At 39.3% G+C, this 27281-nt stretch overlaps 1 protein-coding gene across 1 annotated transcript in view; it reads right to left on the bottom strand.

The window, feature by feature from the left end:
* Window positions 1–26992, bottom strand: part of LOC140235323 (3'-5' exoribonuclease HELZ2-like) — a 68065-nt gene extending 41073 nt beyond the window's left edge. The window contains exons 1-18 of the mRNA XM_072315347.1: window positions 26987–26992; window positions 25688–25765; window positions 22960–23032; window positions 21551–21696; window positions 20574–20756; window positions 18477–18763; window positions 17634–17805; window positions 13281–14105; window positions 11478–11781; window positions 9746–10076; window positions 8762–8960; window positions 8198–8332; window positions 7088–7292; window positions 5721–5883; window positions 4835–4987; window positions 3330–3672; window positions 1803–1912; window positions 819–1052 (exon numbers count right to left, since the gene is read on the bottom strand). Of these exons, the coding sequence (XP_072171448.1) occupies window positions 819–1052; window positions 1803–1912; window positions 3330–3672; window positions 4835–4987; window positions 5721–5883; window positions 7088–7292; window positions 8198–8332; window positions 8762–8960; window positions 9746–10076; window positions 11478–11781; window positions 13281–14105; window positions 17634–17805; window positions 18477–18763; window positions 20574–20756; window positions 21551–21696; window positions 22960–23032; window positions 25688–25765; window positions 26987–26992 (3947 nt within the window). The remainder of the gene's footprint in view (window positions 1–818; window positions 1053–1802; window positions 1913–3329; window positions 3673–4834; window positions 4988–5720; window positions 5884–7087; window positions 7293–8197; window positions 8333–8761; window positions 8961–9745; window positions 10077–11477; window positions 11782–13280; window positions 14106–17633; window positions 17806–18476; window positions 18764–20573; window positions 20757–21550; window positions 21697–22959; window positions 23033–25687; window positions 25766–26986) is intronic.
* Between the last annotated feature and the right edge of the window lie 289 nt (window positions 26993–27281).

Genomic DNA, 27281 nt, shown 5'->3' with positions numbered 1-27281 from the left:
TCATAATCATATTATGTCTCTCTCCAATCTATAAACTGAGCAAACATATTTTGATAAGATAGAATAAAGCCAATAATAGTGACAACAAAATATTTCTCCTGTGTCTCATTACACAAATTGTTAATGTTCTAATTGTTCTATTTGCTACTTTTTCTTTTTGGAACATCATTGTGAATACATGGTTCACTGAGTGACATACGTGTACATGCAAATGTAACTTAATCTGAATCATCAAGTGCAAAGCTCACATGGCAAACAAGAAGAATACTGCTGTATACAATGTGTGCATTTTGTGTGATTACTAATAATCTCTGTTAACTTATGTATATATGTTACAATAACATACATTAGAAATGGATGAGAACATATAAACAAATACAATGAAATTAAGAAGCAATATATATTGCCTGGAGGAAGATATCTGCATGCTTCAAAAACTCTCAAAAATTATTCTATATTCTTTGGAGATTATAGGATGTCTGAATCTCTTGCATGCTCATCATAAACAAAATGAGATGTGTTAAATTGTATTACACATGAGATTATAATCTCCTGATAATTTAATGACAATCTCAGTACTTTAATCAATTTAGAGCATAGGAGTGCAGTTATTTCTCGCTTGGGGAGTTTACATTCTAAGACAATGTTCTTATATCTAAGTACATATTCATCATGTTGCAAAGACTGAGCTAATGACATGACAAAGGTACCTGTCATGTGTTATATCTTTTTATTGTTACAAATGTAGTTGAAGGGGGGGGGGGGGGGGCTTTGATTTCCCCAACAAACAATACACTGTCTGAAATTAAAGGACTCACCTGTTTGAGCGGGTGCAGATCAAGATTCTGGCATGTGGGCACTGGTCCACAGTTCTCTGAACTGCCCGGGCCAAGGTGTGGGTCTTCCCTGTCCCAAATGGTCCTAAGATCATGGTGGGACCATGGTGGGGCCCTGGGGTCTGTGTGGTTCCCACTGTGCAAATGTAGCGGACAGCCTTCTCCTGCCTCTTGTTCAACATCTCTTCGCACATCTCCTCCTCAAGCTCCAGAAACCTGCTCAGCAAAATGCAAAATATTTCCCCCAACAAATACACTACACCACTACGATAATGCCGTGAAGCTGTCTTGCATCTGGGATACACGACTTGTACATGTATATGGCACCCACAGTAAGCTCTGCTTTAGACTCAACCATCAACTATCAGCTAGACACACTATTAATCCAATCTACATTGCCTGTAAAGAACGCTTGTGAACAACTGTCTGCAATGTACCATAAAAAAATGCACACTAGAAGTGTTTCACTCAAAGAATCATAATTCAAGATGTTATCACCAGATTCAATGAGCAAATGCCTTTCTAACAACTCCCTCCCTCTAACCAAAACAAAATGAAACAATATACCAAAGCACCTTTCAAACTATATGACAGTACTGGTTTATGATTGCATAACTGCTGCTGTCTCAATAATACACACTTCAATTATGAACACCACACTATATAAGATTTACTTAACATCTGTTGTGGTAGATGAAATAAAAATTTTCAAAAAAAATACACACTCAAGCATGGTTAAAATAATAAAATTGAATGATGCAGCAGTGTGACTGTGTCAAATACAACGCTCACACATTTTCTTTGTCTCATGTCTCTCTCTAAAATACATAATATAATTTGGCACAGAAGAAAAGCTGTGAATTACTGATGTATATTTTTTATTGTGATATATTAGGTAAATCCAAAGACATACAAAGAAACACCAAGTGATGTAAAACTGAAAGAATCTTCTGGAATACCCATTACCTTGCAGGTTGGTTTGGAGGTGGTAGGACTGTGTCCATACATCTCAAGTTATCCACTGCATAATGACAGGTCAAGAACCAGTGTCTGTTGACCGAGAACTGTATAGTGACCTGTAAGCAGATATCACAAGAAACACATACTGGTGAGTAAACAGTCTCACAGACAGGTTCAGGTGCTTCCTCCTCTATGTGCACAGAGTAAGAGAAAAGTTGGTTGAATTTGAGACTGAAACGATATAATTCAATTGAAATACAGTTCATTCAGATAAACCATTTACAGTTAAACTCGCATAAGTCGATCTTCTCGGGACTGAGCAAAACACATCGACTTAGGCGAGTTTCGACTTGTGCGTAAGTCGAAAAAAATCGACTTAACAACAGTCACACCACACGTACATTATGTATTAATGTACATGTATGTTGTCTACTCTGGAGCCGAGAGCTGGAGAGGTGTGCCGCAGCACGGGTCGCCCGGCAGGGCCGCGGCTGACTTTGCATGGACAGTGCATTAGCATTGGCACAGGTCCAATTACTTTACACCCTTGTTAAACCTTGGGGAAGTGAATATGAACGATATTTGAGCAGTGATTGATTCCAGTTTACCATACCGTGGCTTGAAATTCGTGTAGAGGTGTACTTCTGATTTACCCGTGCCCGTAACTTTCCCCCTACTCTCCGCTTTGAAAACTCAAGCATCTTCATCCATCCACTGCACAGCACAGACTGCAAACATACACAGACTATACACAGCCCAGTCGCTGTACGCACAACTATACACAGCCCAGTCGCTGTACGTACGTAGCGCTAGCGCGACAGGGCTGTACCAGAGGACCTCCAAACACGAAGAGAGTTCAACAATCGTATGCGATCGCTTTGAATTTTGATACTTTAGATCATTTTTTTTTGTCACCTGTTTTGTCAGGATAGTTCTTATGTAAACAAAAACTGGCGTCTCGTGATTTTGACAGAGATTTATTGCACAATAAAATCTTATTCGACTTAGGCACAGTGAATTTAATGGTTTTTCCGTGAAAGTGTTCTTAGAATTTCATCGACTTAGGCGAGTATTCAACTTACAAAATTCGACTTGTGAGTGAATTATTACACGTAAGTCAATGGGGAAAAATCGGGACTTTTTAAAATCATCGACTTGCGCGATTATTCGACATATGCGATGTCGACTTAGGCGAGTTTAACTGTATTTCTGATCACAATTCATTTTAAAGGGAGAAGACAAAAAAAAAATCATATCATCTTTCTGTGCTCATTCTAACTTGTACCCCCCATATCTAAGTTGTACAAAATCACTTTGTCAAGTTAATATTGTACTAACATATAATAACCTGTGATCATAATTTGTTTCCAAGATTGGTTGCCACTATTGCTGCAAAATCAGAAATTTCTCTTCTTGTTTTACAAGCAAAGATCACAACCATTCTGTCCAATTCAATTCTCTTGCAGAAACGTGCATCTTGCTATGGCGAGAATATCTACTCCTCTCATATGCAAGACAAAGCGACCCTCCCACCTGCACTTTGGCTGGTTGCTTCCCTTTTAGCATGGCCTTCAGGCTCCAGTCCTGTACAAGGCGTGGGCTAAGACTGACAGTGATTGCGTTGGATGACCCTTCCTTTGACAGGATGAGGGCCTCATAAACTGTGGCTGGTCCTTCATTTCTGGATGTTTCCTGACAGTTGTATTTAAGGAGGACAGCTTTGACATCGTCCTGAAAAATACGCGAGGGCTGTGAGTCGTTGAACAGAGGCTGGCTGAGTTTAATTGTTCCGAAGAGTTCCCCTCCCTGGGCAAAGAGGGTGTCCCTGGAAAGCTGTGCTGTCTGCTTGATCTCCATATCTGTCATTGCTCTGTATCTGCATCAAGAACAATTTCCAATAATGAATGCCCCATGGTGTAAATCCCCTGTGTGCCACATTATTCTGAAACTGCAATGTAGGCATGCTTTGGGATAACATTCTGTATATCAGAGCCATGTAACTTTTTGTACATTTTTGCTACACTGGACATACAATGAGCAAAGTTGTAGAGAAAATGCCAGGCTTTGCTATGATGCAAATTCTATGACAAATCAATTACTATTTTTCTTTCAAATGACCAGTAGCTACTATATTGTTCAGGCATGACTTTTCCACACACAAAAAAAAAACAATGTCAGAAACTTCGAATTCACTCACAAATCCAATAGGAAAGACTGTTTGATATCTAATCATGATGTAATGCAAGCTACATGCGACAGGAATGGAGTGAAAGTTGTACCTCGGCATTTGGCGATTTATATTGATCAGTTTGGGAAGCTTGTGCATTTTGAGCAAAATATGTGAACTTGGATCGCCGACAACCGAGTTGGACGTGTGAACGTGGCACATAAACAGTTAAATAAGACCTGAGCAAGAATAATTTTTCCTTTTTCCATCTCCTCCTATCATTTTTATTTCGCAAATGGGGCAAATTGCAAATCAAGTTTCTTACTCATGACCTGTACAGGTATTTTAAACAATGATTACTCTTATGTTTGATCCTACCTCATACAAAACCTTAGCCCTTAGATTGGAAATATAGAAGTCCCATAAGATTGGATGGCCTGTGCACATACATATTCATATTGCATTTTTGCCATTCATATCGCATAGATGGCAACGTAAGAAAGCAACTACATGCGAGATTTTGTGCCACGTTGCCACTGATGAGCGGGGGAGAGGTGTCCATCTTGTTGTGGTAAGGAGCTTTTAATAGCATTTTTAGCCGAAAATAGTGTGATCTGGCACATATTTAATGTGATACATTGGGTTACTCTGATTAACAAAAATATTGTCTCAAAATGTGACTTGTTTGGTGATTGGAAATAGATGCTTTTGTGCTGTGTGCGTGTGTGTGTGTGTGTGAGGTGTGAGGAAAAAAAAAATTGTCAGGCGTGTGAGCATGAGGAACTGGAAGACCCCTGAGGTATGAGTCTCAGGCCTAATGTGTGAGACTTGGTAGATCTCACGTCGAGAGATGTGAGCATTCCATACTCACATAGAGAGACTCTCCATGCGCTCCCTTTCTTCCAGGTCTAGCATCCTGTGCATGAACACCTTGTAGTTGTCCCTCTTGAGGCGAAGCACATCCAGGCCGTCAGCTCGTGACTGTAGTTCAGATGTTGCTGGCCTGGGATACTTCTCCATCAACCTGTCAGTATTCAACACAAGCTTGTACGAGTGTCTGTGTGTGTTGTATGTACAAGCCACTTTGTAAAGGTGGAAAGGAGATGTTTCTGCAGATGTTGGTGCTAATAACCATGATGACGGCGATTATAAAGTAATAAAAGACTGGAATTAATTTGTGAAGTACAACTGCATTCCTACTTGACTATGCTATCAACAGCCCTACATTTTTGCAAGAAATCTCATATACAGATGACATTTTGAAGAAAAATTATGCTACAGATTATATCAAACTGTTGCCATATTAATAATTCAGTTAAGATTTCTGTGATCATCTTATCTAATTTACACATGGGATTTTAACCACTATCACTAGAAATGAAAGCTTTAGCCTTTTACCTTGACCTTAGATGTTTCATCCATTTCACTCCATGCAAACAATGCACTTCAATCCTTTCTACCAAAGTGCGTTACCACTCAATATTTTGAACTGCAATTATGGTTGGAAAATCAAATCTTTAGCCGAAGCTCAGTGACCTCATTTTTTCGATATTTGAGGGATTGTGCCCAAAATTAAATGCACATACTAAGCTCATATGCAACATATACATTTAACTGCGTTAACTAGCAAGAAAATCCAACAGAAGGTTATTTTCTAACTTGTGTTTTTTAGGTTTGGACAAATGAACAGATGGACAGACAACTCAAAAACATAATTCCTCCAGCACCCTTTGAGTGGAGACCAAATATATCCTTACCCCTTGGTCCAGGAATCAGGGGGAGCACTCCTAATGATGTTGCAGTTGGTTTCACTCCACAGTTCACTAACTGCCACTTCTTGGTGAACAAACTCCAGCTGCTTGAGCTCAGCTTCGGTTCCCATGTTCACAGAAAGCTTGACAACCAGGCAGGGTCTCTCAGCTGTATACAATCATGAAGAAAGCTTGTCAGTACTGGTACATCACCATCAACAGATGAATAACTAATACGTACCTCAAACTGTAACAGTAACTGCCAAAACGTTGGAGATGCTATGAAAGGAGTGTCTCATATTCTAAAATGTAATCCCAGTAAATGTGAGCTCCCATAAAAGACATTTCTAACTCACAGGTTAACACAAATTCTACTATTTCTATGAAATCATAGTAAATCTCTGTCCACTTGATATTTCCAACAAGGGCTGCCATCACAAGAAAATAATTAAAATGTCCAAAAAAAAAATGCTCTGTCCATTAGTAATAAGATGGCCTGAAACACAAAAACTGAATAATGCTCTCAATGTAACTTTGCCATGCAGAGGAGGCCATAATCTATTAGTTCTTTGTACAATTTATGTTCTCCTCTAGAAATGTCCTTGACAGGAAAATGCAATTCTTCCATTGGATTTCTAAGGGATCTCCACTCCATGCTCAAATTGATCTTAACATATGGAGTAAAATTGCACAGAGAATATAGGTCAATACTTAATCACAATTGTGCAAAATACAAAGGTTTTGGAATTAGTAAGCTTGAATGTTTTCCCTCAAATAGTGATATCAGTCATAACTGCATTAAATTGATGCAGCTCTGCATTGTGTCATATCATCGCCTCACAAGTTTCCCACTGACCAACATATAATGTAATGATTACATTTTCTCAGTTACAATAAGTGCAAAAAGAAAGAAGATATTATATCCTTTGCATATGTACAATGTATTTGTAATACAGTTGTATCAACTATATAACTTTAGGGCAAGGGTCAGAACCTCAGAGTTGTTACAACATGGACATAAACCTGAATTTTATGTATATCTTTTTGTTACTGTTTAAAACCACAAAGAGACTTTTGATGCTATGACATTAATGCTGCATTTAATTTTCATACAATAGTGATTGTCAATGATCTCGTTATGATGAAAGCCTGTGAAAATGCAAAAAGAGATTACTGTCACATTTGTGGCTGACTGTTAATGATATTTTCAATGTTTACTCAACTTTTCATCAAAGTCACCCTGACCAAGAAGTAAAGTTTCCCTTAACATGAGACTTTTTGACTTGATAGGAGAATGGCATTTAAAAAGAGAAAGAGAGAGATAACATAAGAATACAAGTTATAGCTGTCTAACAGAAATGAATGAGACTTACCGAAGTCAAAGACAAGCCATTGGCAGAACAGGCCGCAGCGTGATGATGAGAAGATGACTTTCAGTTGGTAATCCTGGGTATCTGTCTCCCTCTTCAGCAGATGGCCGGGACAGCTCTGTGGCTGGTTCTCATACTCTGGGTCTGAGAGGAAGAACTGTGAACGATGCTGGTCATACAGCAGTCCGACTCGTTTCAGCTGTTTCTGCTCAGTGTGAACAAATGATCATGGAGGATAAACATTTATAAGGATAGCATCACTCGATGACATTTCTCTTAAGCTTACTGGTACTATGTGCATAATGCGGTAAAATTACAAACATCCAAAAAAAAACAGAGCAAATATACTGCTGTTCATTTTTTTTTTGTGTGTTTTTTTTAATACTATTACTTTCTGTATTCAGCCAAGTATATTAAAATTTGCATGCTGATTTTCATGTTCAGACAAGGCCACTCAAAGAGGAATTCACATGGGTCATGCCATGACAGTAACTGGTAATAGGAAAACATACCGGCATAACACAGTGTATAGAACATTTATAGAGAAGCTGGTCTGCATTAGCACAGCAATTTTATGACCCCAGGGGGACACAAGTCCAGTTTATATACAGCATATATACATATTACAATGAAAATACTGTGATATGAATATTTGACACTCACATATCTCAGGAAGCATTAAAAGTCATTTGGAAGGGCACACACATCCTTTACCATATTGCTCTGGTTACAGGAATGCAGCACTATGTGGGCTGGGCCACCAGGCCCCCATGGGGAGGCACACTGTCCTGAACTATTTGGAAAACTTTGTGTATCCCCTACTCTTAAAACTGATCAATGCCAAGTTTTGATTCGATTGGATTGTGGATTTCCAAGAAGATGATGCACAACAAATAAAAAGTGATAGCAATAGCTCACTTGTGACCTTACATTGGCTCTGGTGAGATTAAAATGGACCACAAAGTTTCCATGTTGTCAGATGCATGTCAAGGCCATAAAGCTACCCTGCATGCTTGCATGAATGTCAAAACACAAGAAATCCAATATTAAAAGAAATTCATAATGGACAAGGGTAAAATACAAATCTAGCATTGTGACGGTCATCACCTCTACAGGAGCATGGAGGATGATATCCCATTGTATTTCTTTCTGTTGCCGAGTCTTCACACTCTTCTCTTCTGTTACGACACATGTCTGGCTGAAGTCATTGTTTACTTCTAACTCCATGCCATACATATCCTCAGTCACCTGATTACAAAAGATCAGTTCAAACAGATTGGGCAGCGTTAGTTTGTACAATCCTGTCATCATTAAAAATGCTTGGTAATGGCATGAGCTCTCAGATGTACATCATATTGCAGTGAAATAAAACAACAAATTGGTAACTATTCAAGTATTATCCAACTTATACTGAGAAAGATTAAAGACTTTTAAAAATCAAACATGTATGACGTCTCAAGGGAATCTCCCAGTAACCATCTTGGAATAGTCATGTGACAACTGCATCAGTGGAGGTGAACTCCTTGTAATAGGTGCTTTTATATGACCAATGATCAAATGTAAACATCCTTGTCACTGATATACATTGTTCCTGTAGTAACTCTAGAATTGATATTGAATACGATAGAAATAGAATGTACACAGTCTGACCACAGATTATAATATGCTTGGACTTACTACATTTTCTTCATCCACTTGAACATCATGTGCAAGGTCATCCAGCCATGAAAAGAGCTTCATCTCTCGTGCCTTGTCAAGTTTCATGATCAGATAGTCATGGCGTTCCCGCCATTCATCCAGTTCCTCTACACTGTGAGCAAACTTGCAGTCGTTGTCGCCATCTGTTCCAGAGAATTCGCACTGACCGGTTTCATTTCTACAAGGAGACAGCATTTTATCACAGATGACATATGAAGTCATTCATTGTCTTACTCTGTTGGTTTCATCATTCTTGTCTTCAATTGTCTCAGTCTTTGGTCTTACTGTCATTTCACTATTTACTAGTGACCCATACACATGGTATATACATGTATCTTTTGCCACAAATCCCACCATGGTGTAGTGCACTTATAAAATGCTTAGAAGGAGCATATACATTGTAGTTTTGGTTGAGACCTAACTTCAGGTTTCTAATATTTTTTTGAGAGATAATGAGCAACCTCTCATGAAATATGAAAAAGTATGTAATTCCACAACGGATTCAATGTTTATTTGATGAAAATCAGTTTTAAAATGGCCGAGATATCCAAAAAAAGAACTTTCCTATTAAAAAGCAGGACCCACCTTTTATTTGGATCACTTAGATTTACTTTGTTTTTGGATGTCTCAGTGATACCAAAACAGATTTTCATCTAATAAACTTTGAATTCCTCTTAAAATGGTATGCTCTGTACTATTTTATAAGTGGTTTCTTGGTATCTCACAAAATGTTAAAATCCCAATTCTCATCTTCACCAATACTATACAATCCCTTTAAAGTATGAATGTACCACTGTACTGTCACCAGTTTACATTCTTATCATTCTGATATACTAATCATGTTGATAGATATTCATATCAATGTTAGGCACTAGTAGTATTACAATTATGTCTTATAGAACTACTAAAGAATTAAATGCAGGGAAGTCTATGACACAATAAGTGAGAAAAGGAACAACTTACTCCCTACACATCTCATAGCACCCATCTGCATGATGGGGTGGGCTGCGGTATTTCCAGATGCGGTCTGAGTCTGAAAGAATCCTGGCCTTGTGCTCAGCAGATTGGCGGTGAGTCTCATAGTGCATCTGATTTGAGGTAGAGAACCGGCAGTAGGGGCAGTGGTACTTGCATGTTGGCGCTGCTGTGGAGTCCATCGGTGTTGGTGTTGATGTTGGTGTTGGTGTTGGAGTTGGTGTTGGTGTTGGTGTTGATGTTGGAGGAATGCCCACTCTCTGGCGTGATGCAGTCTGTGATTGCTGCTGCTTAGCAATGATCTGCTCCATTGACTTCACTGAAGGGGTAAGTGGTATTTAGTTTGTAATGGCAAGGCATGAGACAGATACTTGTTTTCTGTTTTAGTACGCGCACAAGACAAAGCTACAAGATAGTCAGAGAATTTTGCTTTTATTTGAACCTTCCACAGAAATGTCTGACTACCAATTAGAAAAAGAAAAAGAAAACAGAAAACAAGAAGAAACCCAGGAGTCCAGCGCTCAAATGAGTATGCAAGTTCACATTCCATACATTTTACAAGATAATTAGCTAACATACCATACCTGAAGGAGCTCTGGGGACCTCATGGGGTGGGGGCAGCATGGTGTCCAGTTCACACTGGCAAGTTTGTAAAAGATCTGACCATGCATTTTCAAATAGAATGTCAAAATGTAAAAACTGGATCCAATATAATCCTCGCCCAAGGGGGCTACCCTTGAATCTACCATAACAAACTTGAAAGTACACTCACTAATGTACTTGCTATTAAAGAGCATTTCTTGTTTTAGGGAAGATTTACATATTCAATGATTAAATTTTGGTAGTGATCTCTTCTTCAGTCCAGGGCCTCATTTTATCAAAAGATAAAATCGATTTTAAATTTCCTTACCACACAGGCTGCCATAGACTTACAGTTGAAATCAACTAAAAATGCGAAAATTTGATTGTAATTTTTGGGGGGACATACTGTACAGTATGTCCTCCAACAAATTACAATCAGATTTTTGCATTGATAACATCCAATATGATAAAACTGTCTAAATGCTACTTCAGAGTCTTAAAATATTACATCTTAGCTCTATTTTGCAGAAAACCCCATTCAATTTGGTTAAGCGGTCACAGAGAAATGTGGATTGTTGTAAAGCATGTCATGAGTCTGATTCTTCCAAGTTTAGCACTTAGATGCTCTTGTGTGTGAATACAATAGACAGAACTTGGAGGGAAGAGATTTCTGACATCCTCTACAAAACTCTTCATTCTCTTTGACCACTGAAGCAAATCGAATAGGGTTTTCTGTAAGATGTGAGCAATGAGATATAGTTTCATAACCTCGATTTGTGTTTAGATTGATTCACTATTTTTAAAGATATCATTGCGGAGGGTCCTGTTGTAATTTTTTTTGGGGGGGACATACGGTATAATCAATTTTAACTCTTTATAAAACAGAGGCCGGGTCCCCTATTTGCCTCAACAGACAGTCCTAAAAAAAATGCAAAATCAAATTCCAACACATAATCTCCTTACAAAGCACTATGACACCACTGAAAATATTTCCATGCCTAAGCATGTGCTGGTATTCATAAGATTTGTACAGTGGTATCTTCTTCTTCTTTTTTTTTTCATTTCTCTTGCTAGACATTCATGGCACAAAACATCACACATCAGTGTAAAACGCTGGAATCAATAGGCAATCTATTACCTTTGTATTTCTTTTGGTAATCCCACAGCTCCCATTCTTCCAAGAAGTGAGGGAAAAGACACTGTTTTCCAAACACACGCTTGCATGATTTGTTCTGCCAGCAAATTTTAGGGTTGATCTCTGGCCTCAGCTGAAGTGGTCTAGGGAAGATACGGAGCCACTTGCCCTGGGATGAGGCCCAAACCACTTTGACAGTGTACTGACCCCATGGGTGTCTCTTTTTTCCTGAACAGTAGGATTTTTTCTTTGGATCCTGCATCTGGATCACACTGGAATCCTGGTCAAAACATAACCCGCATACCACCTTGAGGCAGAGAGAGAGAAAGAAAAATATATATATCACTACAAAGGAAGGCAGTTTCCTGAATATCAATATATAGTGTCTATCAATCTACAAATGCAAAAAGAAAAAAGATTACCACGCATTCACATAATTTTTTTATCAATGTCCTAACAACCTGCCAGCAGTCCATGTACATGTTTAATTGTTGCAAATAATAATCATTACCAGTGAAAGCACCTGATCAATCCATCCGCTGCAGCATGAAAAGATGTTAGAAACTAGAAATGTCACTATGGCGACTGGTATGCCTCCGCCATAATGCATGGTTCTTCTAATAAGTCTATAGTACATGTGGACAATGTGTGATTACATTTTCACAAAATTGGCAAGATATTAAAATGACAAGTTTGTCACAAATGTGTTGAATGTTCACCGTCCTTGACCTAGGTTTAATTGGATGAATAGGAGAGCATGTAATTGGAGATTTAGGAACTTTAACTTGACTTTGATCCATTCATAAGTTTATGCACTGAGTAATTTTCAAGGTATGGAGACAAAGTGCAATTTCTGCATTGAATAGTAAATTGTTGCCATATTCATCTGGCCTTTGACCCTGAAATTCAGATTAAGATAATCACTGTCAGACAGAACATGCATAAATATGTAGTAAGTTTCAAGATAACTTGAACCATTTCCTAGATATGGAGGAAACAGTTAGTTCAGCACTTTCACTTGATCTTTGACCTTTTGACCTTTGAGGCAAAAAAAGAGAAAAAAATAACAGAGAATCTCTATTGGGTTATACATGCATACACCCAGTGCAAAAAAATAATCCTGCTGACATTGCATAAATATGAGGAAAATAGTAAAATTTTGAAGTGTTGCCCTTGACCTTTGACCCCATGAACCCTAGATTCTGTAGATAATCACTGCCAGTCAGTACATGTATATATATACTATGTTCCATGAAGATACCTTGAACAATTTCCAAGGTACAGAGAAAAAAATGAAATTTTAGTATTTTTACTTGACCTTTTGACCTTTGACCTCATGACCCCAAACTTTCACCAGAGAATCTTAATTGGGTAATACATGTATACACTACGTTTCAAGAAAATATCTTCAGGCAATACATAGATATGGAGGAAATAGTGAAATTTTATGTATTTGACCTTGACCTTTTGACCTTTGACCTTAAGCATGTGCACCCAAAAGTTGATAGGCACAACTTTACCACTTAATACACATACATACCAAGTTTCATTAGGATACCTCAAAAGGTTTTTTAGTTACGCTTGCCACAAAATTAATCATGGACAGACGGAAGGACAACCCGAAAACATAATGCCTCTGGCACCACTTCGTGGCGGAGGCATAAAAACAGAGATGTATCATATATATATATGGATTCATAAACCTGCACTATGACTTGACATTTGAGAAAGAGAAATTCTATTAGCAGCATGGAAGATGATATTCTAGGTAGCTTTGTCAAGTGAGGTGTTGATTCTATATTGTACCTGGATGGTGTGAGAGAAAGGAGAGTTGTCCTGGAATCTTTCTGTGGAGTCACAGGATGGGGCCAGGGTGGCTCGAGTTGCAGATGCAGTGTGGGGTTGCCTCCTGCTCTTCCTGTTCCTGTCACTTGCTACTGAACCTTGGGGTTTCGCTCTTGCTCCCTGGGTGCCAAGAGTTCCCAACTTTGCGCCCTTCTTGGGGTGAGCTTGCTGTTTCAGTTCAGAACAGATGGGCCACAGTTCTTCCATTCTGACGCCATGGGACAACTGGAGTGCCCACAACTCAGACTCAGCCAGACTGTGTGCAAAAGAGCACTTGTCACCCAGTCGACATCCAAAGGTCTTGTTGACATACCGGCAGAGAGGGATTTTCCTGTTCTTGCGCTGGGAGGGACACTCCCTGACTTTGAGGTATGCTCCATCACAAGAGTGGACCAAGTATTGCCCTGAAGCCATGAAGTGGTCCTTGCTATATAAACAGATCTTGTGATTCGAAGCCCTAGGCTGGCTGATTCTACGAGGCCTATTATCGTAACACTTTGCACAAAGAACTAGAATCTCCCCACCAATTTTTTCCAGCACCTCCCTGACTGCCTCCATCTTTGCTGGGTCTGGCTTTTGCTGCCCTCCTTTCTTTGTGTTATTCTGTCTGATACCTCCTTGGGCTTTGGCTGTACCAGACAGGACACCTGAAGAGACAGCTGTCGACATGCTGGAAGGGTGGTGCATGAGATATTCCATTACCTCTGCTCGATCAAAAGTTCTTTGGTGTTCAGCACGCCAGACATCTAGCTCAATCCTGCTATGACTGTAACAGCAATTCTCTACCTGGAAAGTAAGAAAGAGAGAACAGGAATATGGTCTGCATCCATGCAAACATACCCCCATTTCATATAATTCTGAGCTTCTAGTTTCAAGGGAGCAGATTGCATGCACCTGATACTGAATATCAAATCCACTTGATCTGTCCTTCTCCACAACACACAAACATATATAAAATAGTTGAAGTGAATCGCAAAAGAGTACATTTGCACAAAAAATGAATATATGTATCATAAACAAAATAACAAAATATACATAACATAAACAAGGTAAGTGCCATAATGTGTCTCGCCCATTCGCGTATAAGAAATTGTACGCGAATGGGATATAACTGATAAAAAAAGAGATATAACAGATAAAAAGAGATATAAAAGAGTAAAAATGTATGGCAAAAAAGAAACGTGCCATAAAAACTTAACATTGAGCCCTTAAAGTTTGTTGACCCCTGCCTGTGACCTTTGACCTTGTGGTGACCATCCACTCCCCAAGGGACATCTACCATACAAGTTTGGTCACAAATGGAGTTATGGATCAAAAGTTATGACCCATAATAGAAATGTGCCATAAAAACTTAACATTGAGCCCTTAAAGTTGGTTGACCCCTGCCTGTGACCTCTGACCTTGTGGTGACCATCCACTCCCCAAGAGAAATCTTCCATCCAAGTTTAGTCACAAATGGAGTATGGATCAACAGTTATGACCCATAATAGAAATGCGCCATAAAAACTTAACATTGGGCTCTAAAAGTTCATTGACCTCTGCCTGTGACCTTTGACCTTGTGTTGATCATCCACTCCCCAAGGGACATCTACCATACAAGTTTGGTAACAAACAGACCTATGGATCAAAAGTTATGACCCATAATAGAAACGTGCCTTAAAAACTTAACATTGGGCTCTAAAAGTTTGTTGACCCATGCTTGTGACCTTTGACCTTGTGGTGACCATCCACTCCCCAAGGGACATCTACCATCCAAGTTTGGTCACAAATGGAGTTATGGATCAAAAGTTATGACCCATAATAGAAATGTGCCATAAAAACTTAACATTGAGCCCTTAAAGTTGGTTGACCCCTGCCTGTGACCTCTGACCTTGTGGTGACCATCCACTCCCCAAGAGAAATCTTCCATCCAAGTTTAGTCACAAATGGAGTATGGATCAACAGTTATGACCCATAATAGAAATGCGCCATAAAAACTTAACATTGGGCTCTAAAAGTTCATTGACCTCTGCCTGTGACCTTTGACCTTGTGTTGATCATCCACTCCCCAAGGGACATCTACCATACAAGTTTGGTAACAAACAGACCTATGGATCAAAAGTTATGACCCATAATAGAAACGCACCATAAAAACTTAACATTGGGCTCTAAGAGTTCGTTGACCCATGCTTGTGACCTTTGACCTTGTGGTGACCATCCACTCCCCAAGAGAAATCTACCATCCAAGTTTAGTCACAAATGGAGTATGGATCAACAGTTATGACCCATAATAGAAACGCGCCATAAAAACTTAACATTGGGCTCTAAAAGTTTGTTGACCCCTGCCTGTGACCTTTGACCTTGTGGTGACCATCCATTCCCCAAGGGACATCTACCATATAAGTTTGGTAACAAACAGACCTATGAATCAAAAGTTATGACCCATAATAGAAACGCGCCATAAAAACTTAACATTGGGCCCTATAGTTCATTGACCCCTGCCTGTGAGATTTGACCTTGAGGTAACCTTCATATATGGTAAAATGTGAAACTTTGTATGACCCCTCTTCCCTCGAAGTTTGATTGCAATTGAAGCCCAGAGTAAAGAGTTATTGAAGTTTTTGTAGCGTTACGGACAGACGACGGACGGACAGACGACGGACAGACGGACGACGGACGGACAGACGCAGCAGGCGATCCCTTAGTCTCCCCACACCTGCGGTGGGCTCGACAAAAAGGGGAGGAGCAGCAGTTTACCATCAAAAAGTTACTTTAAAGTATTAAAGCTTAGGCAAGGATATATACATGTATATTGATCACTCTACCACAGCATCACCAATGATCCTATCACAGCCATACACTGAAATTCCAATAGCTAGCAGTGCACAACCATACACAGCTTCAGTGTCTTCGTGACATGTGCATGCAATGTGCCATGAGGAAGATTTCTCCAACGAGCCCGGTCCTGTGCTAGTAACTTCTTGCTATCAGCTCTCCAGCTGGAGAACCATCCTCTCCCAGGTCCAAATTAATTATTGATTCTCTTGTTGGCATTTCTGTAGCTGCATGTACAGTTTTTACATGGTGGAGGTGCTAACATCACACCCAACCCTCCTCCTTTACCTGGGCTTGGGATAGGCACTAACTGATTTGTTAGTTTGCAAGCCAGAATGGGGTGTACCTAAATTGTGTGTCCTAATTCTATTGTCCTAATTCCATTGTCCCCATTCTATTGTAAAGTACATACATGTATTTCCCACATTTGACATTCATTTAGATAATGTGCTCTCACATCCATGACTATGTTTATTCAACTGCTAATTGTTATTTAAATAACCCACATAATATACTGTAGTAATGCCTTACATTTATAGTTACTACCATGATGACAGCTAGAAGCCAGCTTCATCAACAAGTCAACAGCTTCCACAATAGCACTCTGTGCAGAAGTACATGTATACACAGCTTTATTGCCTTGGTCACTCATGGATGCAATGTGTACCAAAATGGCATATGTCCTAATTCTATTGTAAACTACAAACTTCCCTCATTTGGCATTAATTTAGATGAAAATGCTCCCCCACCTATGATTATGTTTATTCAATTACTGACTGTTAAACTATTAATGATGTCTTGCATTAATAGTAACTACCATGATGATGACAGCCAGAAACCTTGAACGAGAATTGCCGTCCAAAGCTAATAATTCTAATGATGGTAATCTCAGCAAAACAACAAATTTCAGTAAATGGAACACAATATTTTTTGAATCATCATTATTTGCTAGGTTGCTTTGTTGGCTATGCTCAGTCTAAAAACATTTACTCCCACAGCCGACAAATGGCACACTAAAAAATGTGTAGGACACAATCATATAGACACAAACACACTATCTAAAATATATAGCTTAATGGTAATCTCTACTCCGAGACAAGAAAATCTGCCAACCAAAGTTGGCATAAAACTGGAGACAGTTGGTTTTAACTCATGGAAATGTCAGACCAAAACTTAACAATACTCTTATTTCTACAAGATCATGATATATTACAATGATATGTCTTCAGTACAAACAGACCATTCTGTTTGAATCATAAAGGGCACTGTCCATCTTTTGCAGCAACTTCACATTTTCTGCTTTTACACAAAGTGTTGACATGTAGAGTAGGTATTTTGCAGCATTGTGTATCTTGAAGTCTGATTACAAAATTCATCTTGATCAAAACTATCAAGTCGTTGTCGGTGTAGTTCAGCTTAACAAGGGATCGAATGGTTTTGGTTGGGACCTAATTTCAGGTTTCTAACAGTTTTTGGTGAGACAATGAGAAACCTCTCTACCTGGCATTTGCCCTTGGTGAAGTAGGCACAGATGATTTCCTTGGCACGCTTTGGGCGAGGGCGCACAAGTCCATACACAGTACTGGAATCTGCTGAGGGACCATTTTTCTCCAGTTGACAGAGTAGTAGGTCTTTCCTACACTTAGGTCCGTGAGCTGGGTTGAGATTCAGGCTGAGGATCAATGAAAAGATGCATGGCATCAAACAACATCCCAAGTACTAGTAGCTGCTTCTCCTTACTCATCCTCCTCAGTGTATTCTTCTTCCTCCTCAGTTTTTCTTAATCTTTTTGGAAACAGCACCACTGTTACAGAGAATACTATACTTTAACAAGCAACCATATTGTTTTGGTCCACTGAGCTGTTGATTCTTGCATGTACCTTGCTATTTCCTCTATGTTAAGCATCTCAATTTAAATTTCATCTGACTGTCATCTCTATTACACTTCCTTCCAATAAAAAAGTCATTTATAAAGATTCTTTACAAATGAGAAATTTGTAGGCTTTTAGTTTTGTTTTTCACAGATCATGGTTAAACTCATTTTGAATGCTTAAATGCTATTTGCACATTGTAATCAATTTCTAAAATGTCAAAATTACTTTCAATAAATTATTCAATGTTCTCAGCATAACTAATTGTGAAATTGTTGCAAACATCTAGACACTCATCTTTCATAATCATCCAAACTAAACTCACTGACTTCACCATTACATGCCTAAAGACAGAAACCTTACCTCTCTGAAAAATTTATGTTAGAATTATAAAGCCTAGCTGCTTTTGCAGCATCAACTGTGCAGGTTTACACTTCAGGGGCTACAGACCAGAGCTGGACTGCTACCTCACCTGTAGGTATTGATGTCATCCTGGTTCCTTTTCAGGGTGAAGCAGGTCTTACATGCAAGGCGGAATCGGTTTTCCTCAAGCCATTTCTTGGATGCTTTGGACAGGGGTTGTCCTGACTCCCCTGACTGGCCTGTACTAGCTGACTGGCCTCGCTGCTTCTGATTGTGAGATGAGGGAGGGGAAGACAGCTCTGTGTCATTTTTCATCCTCCCACTGGCATTTTGCCTCATCTTTCTACTCCCTGCTTTGTTGGATGACACCTCTGGACGCCCTGCCTTGCATCTCTTCTGACGAAAAGGCTAATTGCGTATAAAGACATGCACAATATCAAGTTACACTGCGAAATGATGTTCGACATCACCTTTTCTTTCACTTGACAGAAAATGCACACAAACTTATAGGCGAACAGAAATATGTATAGTTCACTCAGTTCAAAAAGGCTATAATGTAAAAAAAAAAAAAACCCTCTTGACAGTGACATAAACATTCAGGTCTCAAAATCATTGTCGATACATTTTCATATACAAATGTAATCTATTTTCGCTTATAAGAAAATCTTAATATAACTACAGCAAATTGCCAGTCTCAAAGGGCTTCGATCATCTTAACAGGAGTCCCTTGTTTTATATGCACAAACATACACATTCATGCAGACATGAACCTAAATAATGTATCCATGCACACATGCAAATATGTACACACATGCACATACATAAATACTTATGAACACTCAAAAATCTGAAAAAGTATGACCCCACCTGCAAGCACACACAGGCACACATGTGTACAAATGCAGATAGTACAATTTCTTGGGCTGATCATGGTCCAACATGTTCTAATTTTATTCAGTCCTGCCCAAAATGTCAAACACTAAAAATATTCAGAAGGAATATTCTGATATATTGTTGCAACTATACCCTCAGAACATTGACCTCCTGTACCTCACAAATACCTATATTAAAATGCACATACATGGAACAGTTCCACTACATTTGTATATACTACTGAAATTATGAAAGATTCCATTATCCCTTTGAAATGACTTTCATTGCTTTCAGACCTTTTGTTTGTGTTGTTGCTGTTGTTGTTGTTTGTTTTTTTGTTTTTTTTTGTTTTTTTTTTTTGGGGGGGGGGGGGAATGGTGCCAATTTGTACAAATACATATCACCCTTGTGGAAATACCTACCCAAGGTGGGTGGAAATTTGGCCATCATTTTCAAGATGAAGGTGAAAATTGACTCCAACATGGTCCTTAAACAGGGTCCCAGGGGACATACTCATAGCACTAACTTGGCTCAATCACTTCTTGTTCTAGAGAAGACGATTTGTAAAGATTCCTTAATTTGGGGGGCTTCCCCCCACCCCTGGGGCATTGTGCAGGGGGGGGGGGGCATTTGCCTCAGGTGAATTCAAAACGAGAGACCTGCAGGTCTTGCCCTCACTAGACAACAGACAACAGATGATGCCCCCCGGACGTGGGATGGTGACCGATTGCGATAGTTCACCTGAACTAGCCAGGTGAGCTAAAATTATGAATATCAGCTATTTCGGGGTACTTGGGCTCCACCCTAGCCTCCCTCTAAATCAGGTAAAACCTGTATTTTGTATAATCTATATGGTTCCCTCCCCCATGATGATTCCTGCCAAGATTGGTCGATACCCAGCCACCTGTTTTCAAAGAGGATGGAAATATACAAAATTATGAAAATGAGCTAATTTTGGGTATCTAGGCCCAAACCTAGGTGTTACCCACGGCATCATCACTTCTTGTATGTTTGTATGTTTATAAACTAAAATACTGCTGCCATCATAAGTGATTCTTGCCAAGTTTAGGCAAAATCTAGCCCCTGGTTTTCAAGAAGAAGATGAAAATGTGAAAATGTTTATGCACTGTGGATGACGGATGACAGACAAATTAACATTTAGCTCAGGTGAGCTACACGTGTAAAACTGAAAAACTTAATGTACAGTGCACATGGCACTTTGGACAGTGAACAATCGCGATGACTCTCTTGAGCCACTTGGCTTGGATAAGCTATCAAAATCCATTCACAGAGTCACTTCTGCCTTATCAGCTTAAGTGAAAGATTGACTTACCTGCCTCTCCCTTGCCATCATCTTGATATGTTCTTGGGGAATCCAATCCATGTCAATGGCATGAGACTTTGTGGGAGCATTTCCACTTAAGACTGCCATGAATGCACTTTGCCCCAACTCAGCATCTAGCACCTGCCTCAGCTGGACGGCATTCCAAATGCTGAAATGTGGAAGCACAATTTGCTGAGGGGGAAACAATAAATGAACATGTAGTCAAGAAACCATGGCCAGAAAGTCTGACATCAACGCATGATAGATTATACTTTGTTTTTCACAGAGGAGTTGTCCACTGCATACCATATCAGGGCAATTACCACCTGGCTAAATAGTGGTTAGTGGTAAGGTTAGAGTAAAGATTATAGGGTTAGGTTTAGGATTAGGAGTTTGGGTTAGGGTTAGAATTAGGTTCAGGATTACGATTACAATTAGGGCCAGGGGAAGGGTGCGAGGTAATTGCCCAGGGGGTAATTGCCCTAGACCCCTGCATACACCTACACCATGTTCATGGTATACATTTCCTGAAATGTGAGTACCAGTAGTTACTGCACTTCTGGGGCAGAGTGGATTTCATTATGTGTTAGTCAGTTTACATACACACACAGTACAGACCCAGAGACACCAACTATTCCGCTTTCGACGGGAGATCTCCCGCCGAAAGCCCATTTTTGCAGAATCTCCCATTCTCCCGCTTGAAATGATTTCTTACTTAATTTCATTGTATGCTGAAAAATAAGCCTTAGATAGCACGAGAGAGCATCTAGAACCCTACACCGCAAGGAACCTCGTGCTCATGATGTGCGCTTTGCGCACATCAAGTTGGAGTCTCCCGTTTGCTAGGGGTTTCAGGCAGGAGAATCTCCCGATCAGAAGGTGCTTAGGGTTGGAGTCTCTGCAGACCTGCCTATACACAGTAAGAAGGGCATGTAGTTAAAAGGGATTTGAGATCTCAAACAGTTTTATATCCAGTTTCATATTACCATTTGTATTGGAGCCAGTTTCAGAAGTTGATGGTGACATTCTCTCAGCTTGGCTGCCACCCTCTCAGAAGGAGAGTTACTCAGGATTGACCGTTTGAATTCAATGACAAGTGCAAGAGGTGGCCTCTCCTTGGATTCCCATGAAACTGAATAGACAAAAGAAAAAAGAAAAAAGCACACACTGTTGACAATGATTGACTCACCTAGATTTTCCTAAGTCTAAGGACTTTATGACTGGAATTAATATTTCAGCTGCCAGAGGGCAGAATTTTGATCTTTACTTCTTCTCTCCTTTTTGTAAACTTCCATCACTTTCTTTTGTGTGTCTTCCTCTCCTCTGCCCTTCCTCTCCTCTTCCTTTTCTTCCTTTTCATATTATTTCCTTTTCTTTTTCTTCCTTTTCATATTCTCTCCTCCCTTTCCAACTCCCCTGGCCTTGACAGGTTACAACCTGGTATACTACTGTCAGTTTACAAGGACTTACATTGGACATATGATAAGAGAGTTGAGGAAATTGAAGTTTTGTGAAACAGTGGTATTAGTAACATTTGGTCGCAATGATATGAAGTGAGGACGTCCTTGCCTCAGAACTCTATGATTAGTTTGTACATGAAATATAGAATTAGTCTTCCTATGGAGTATCAATTACCCTCCTTTTGCAATTCATCAGAGCTAAATTTTTCAAATGCTAGAAAAAAAATATCGTAAATGACACAATTTTTCATTTAAAAAACATGCAGTTACAATAGAAAATTTGATGAAAATATAGATGCAAGCAAATGGTGTCACCACAACCTTATTTGCATTTGTATTTTATGAAAATATAAGAAGCATTTATAGTTCCATAATGTTATAGAAACTTTATGCATTTCTGTTTCCTTGAATATTTGATAAACTATAAGTGTAGACTGTCACTTTAAGTGTGTGTGTGTGTGTGGGGGGGGGGGGGTGGTGTACAGTAGTACATCACTTCTCTTGGCGGTAAGAAGTATCATTTCCCGTCCTCTTTACAGGTCAGTACTTATCTTTCTTTCTTGTCATTTTTATCTTAGGTAGCAAGGAAATTGTGGCCCGATCTAGTCTTTGGAGTGAATAATCTGAGCATTTGAATCCCTAACCAGATTCATTTGTTGCAAATGATTGAAAAATTGCCCTTCATCAATGGAGGTAATCAGGAGATTGTCAATTCGAATCCAGACCGAGTATGTACTATGCTTATGATTCTTTATCATGGCTACTACTAAAACAATGAATAATTTTTGCTTATTTATGTCAATGTAGGGCAATTCATCAATCAGCTGAATACAAACAACTTGATACAAAAATTCAATAATTTGAAGATTCATTTGTATCACTGCAAAGCACACTCACTATTTTTACCTACAAAACAATTTCAGTATAGGACTCACCATTTTGCAAGCTGCGATTTGCATTTTCCAGGAACAGCATGGCTTTATCTGGCAATTGTCTGTGTTTATCAGCCTAAAAGAAGACATTTAAAACAAACAAGGGGCCTCAGAACAATGAAAATTTATATTTTTTTTTCATCAAAACTGAACTAGACAGATTGCTATTATTGAATATTCTGCAAGCATTTGCAGCTTTCATTGTCAGCTGTATTTTACAGAGTTTTTTTTTTTTTTTTTATATTTTTAGCTCAGATTGAGATTGACTGATGTTTCACTTCCCATCTGAGAAGATGGTTTGGTAGCCCATATTCAGCTGCACTATCTGGTCTTCCATGGGTATTCTATGGGGTCCAGCTGGATGTGAGGCAGACCACTTCACCACTAGGGGATGATTACACACAACATTGCTTTAGTTAGACTTGGGAATCAACCCCGGGTCCTTTGGATCTGGAGGTAGATTCATTCATTCGTTTATTTCATTCTTCGGATAAAAAGATTGGAAAATAACAATCATGCATATATACACAATATGTACAGGTTAAAATGTTGAAAGTACTATCAGCAAACAAATACAATATAGAACAAACAGAGTGCATTATAATAAAGAAAAATGAAATAGGATGTATCAGTAAAAGCCTAGGAGGCTTGACAGGTAGATACACCCATGACGTACATGTATGACATAACAATAGCTAAAGTACAGCACAGAATAACTCAATGTGTGTTTGCGCGTTGTCACAAATGTATACATTACTAGTTAGTTATGTACATGTATGATGTACTGCATGCATGGTTGTTTAATATGTATGTACACAGGTTGACCAGATTAATGGAGAACATTCTATATGATATAGATATAGTACATACAGGCTGACCAGATCAGTGGAGAATTTTCTAGGTGGTATACAATGTAGCTACAGTACATGCATGTGACAGGAAATACATTATAGCTCACTCAATCTAGAATGATTTCACCCATTCCAGAATGTTCTAGGAAGTGCTAACATATTTGGCTGAGTGAGGCACTGTCCCTGTAGCCCAATGTGATTGGTAGTTATTTTTGGTAGGCTGTTACGCACATAGTTAGGCAGTGAGTCAGCTAGGATTTCTGGGCCCCGTTGCAAGAAAGTTGCAATCAATTGCAAATAATTGCTAATTTTGAAACAACCATTCTGATTGGCTCAGGGTCTGCCCTATTAAGAAGACATGCATGCAACAATGATTTTGATTGGCCGGTGACAATCAGTTGCAAGTTGCGTTTAAACGCAAAGTTTCTAGCAACGGGGCCCAGGAACAGTCTTGGACTTGTTAGTATAAACAAGGGTGTGGCCCCAGGTTGGAGAAAATTACAGAATGTACTAGAAAGGGGTGAATGGATATAAAAGCCGGAGAAATTCTGCAGTAGGCAGAGTACCCAACACCTCTGCTCTGAGAGTTACATCACTTCTGGCTCTGAAGCGACTTGTTATAGTCAGTCCTGTGTTACCTGCTAACCTGTTATGTTTGTGGAGATAAGGCCTGGGAGACATTTCCCCTGCAGAGAATTAATTTGCCTAAACTGGAGATAGACTCCATATTTTAATGTCAACGGACATTGTTACGGCAAAGCTGTGACGGGCTGGATTCCTTGCTGGACATTATAAAGTGAATCATCATTCAACGCATCGACTGGACGTGGTCATCATAACGTTGGATTCTGCACATTTCGCCGTGGACGTATATCCTGGATCTAACCCCGGATTTATACCGAGCATTATCGCAACCTGCGCCTCTGGATTTACGTCGGAGGTATCATTCATCGGTGCATCGCGGATCATTCATCTGTGCATCGAACATCGTATCTGGACACTACCAGGGAACTGTAGGGACTTTGTGATTTCAAACTTCGCTGTAATGCGTGTAAAGTGATTCCATTACTGTTTTATAATTGTTTCTCTTGATCATTATTGTACTGATGTGAAAACCGATTACGAGTCTGTACCCACAATATCACTGTCAATAAACCGCCTGAACATTAGTTGATTGTTTCTTTTGTGCGATCATTCTCAGAGTGATTTTGGTCGTAACAGCGTGAGCGAGTGCGTGAATGTGAGTAAATATAAGTGGTTGCGTTAAACATAAAAAGACAAAAGATAAAACTTATACTTAATTTTAAATGAGTTCAGAAAGAAGTGTCATTTCTTGTCTTGCCCTACTGACTGAAGTAAATCACCGCCCTAAAATCCTTATGTTCTTCAAATCTTTTTTATTCTTTTTACTTTCAACTGTGTTGAGTGTACATAATTTTTTTGAAATGATCAGACAGGACATTACTTATCTATCATCTTATGTCTGCATCAAGGCATGTTTAACTTGCACAGATTTTGAAAACATTAGAGGAAAATGCAATATGATGGGTAGAGAAGTTGATAGTCCAACAGGGTTTCATACATATAACCAAATTGAGATCTATCAAAAATTATAATAATAACTACAGCGTTCCATAAATAATCCTCTTTGCCACTAGAAAGCAGGTTGAGTGTCACTCATGTGGCTTATCCTTGTGGTAGCAGAAAAACAAGGATAGTAAGGAAAAAATATTGGCTGTACAGCCACCGTGAAGACTTACCAAACCTATACAATAGTTTGTATGTCCGATAAATGTCCTGTCTCTCTGCCTTTGAGGTAACTGGCTGCCATGTTGCAAGACTCTATATAAAGCCAGTGACTGAACCAGAAGCCTCTGTACATCCTCTCCTTTTACACCACGGCTCAGAACAGCATCTGCTTCTTCCTGCAGATCGACTATGAAGTCACGGATCCATGTCTGCAAAAAGAGCAAGTGAGCGAATGTCAGAGGAAGTAAAGTGAAAATTTCTGAGCAGTTCAAAGGGATCGAGACCTGTGAAGCAATGACATCATCCCTTCTGCATATTTACTGCACATGAACTTAGCCAAGTTTTAATTGTGTATTTGTGACATCACTGATTGGTGAAAACATGAGAAACTTCAAAAGTCATTACTTTCTTACGTTAGGTCCGATTTTGATGAAACTGCTACCATTTTGTTCATCTGATAGTACTCCTTTAATTAATTTTAATTAAAGCTATGTAACTTGAACATGGTTTGGAGATGCACCTTCAAGTCTACATATACAGACTTTTCACATGGAATAGTTTTCCCTTTCAGTTTTGTGTATGTTAAAATTTGTCTAACCGTGTGCTTCTACAGCTAAATTAACCTTACCTCAACTGCAAAAATGTACTTCTTTGAGATATCTATATGATGTGTTAAAGCAAAAAGAACCATTATGTGGACAAGTGTGTATCTTCCATGTCTTCTGTCAATAACTGTTTCTATTTGATATATATATCAACCTGCGGTTTCTTGAATTAGCTGGACAAACATCCCTGACATAATGGATGTCTACACCTCGTCCTATGTCATTTTGATTCGACTTGGTTTACCATGTCTCTTCTCATACTAGGGAGCCTCAGATTTGCTGCGCGGATGTTTGAGACGACGCTTGAGCTGTACGTTCTCCTCTTCCCCGTGTCGTGCTGAAAAGTACCTTAGATTACACTGAGATGCAACGTGTAAAAAATAATATGGCACCCCAATATGATCAATGCATGAAGTAGCTCTCTACGTCGTGAACTGAGCGGACGTAAAAACAGCACAGAATGCAGAGTGAAAACTCAGATGCACAAGCTATGAATAGATTGACTTTGATACGCAATTCTGTGCATGTTCAGACCGGGTTTTTTCCCCTCTGAACGTCCCCATCACAAAAATCTAAAGCTCTCTTTTACTTCAATCTCAACAACTATAATCTACTACGAGTACTTCGAAAAACATCATTCCAGGGTGACATCTGAAGAGGTCGACAGGGTTGTCTATCACATTACTTGGAATGCTTGATTTCCCACCATTTCAGAACATACACACACACTCTTGGCATACACACACACACACACACACAAACAAACAAAAAACAAACAAGAGACACTCAGGTCTAGCAATCACTCCAGATCAAAGCACAGCTCACCTTCATAGCACTCCACTTGAGGCAAAAGATTTCAGAAATCTTGAGATTTGGGGGTTGCTGCAGGCCCCTTGAGCAACATCTTCCAAACCTTAGCTATTTGGGCCTCACCCTATGGACCCAAGGAGGGCACAACCAAGATTTTTACAAGGTCAAATTTCCTTCTCAAGTGATTCCCAGGTTTGGTCAAAATCCAGTCACAAGGTGTCAAGAAGATGAAAATGTCAAAAATTATCGACATTAGCTAATTTGACACACTAGGGCCCTGCCCTAGAAGAACCCCAGTGGGGCAAAACTA

This window comes from Diadema setosum, chromosome 11, assembly GCF_964275005.1.
Source record: "Diadema setosum chromosome 11, eeDiaSeto1, whole genome shotgun sequence".
Lineage (NCBI taxonomy): Eukaryota > Metazoa > Echinodermata > Echinoidea > Diadematoida > Diadematidae > Diadema > Diadema setosum.
This window is presented reverse-complemented; position numbering and strand designations above follow the sequence as displayed.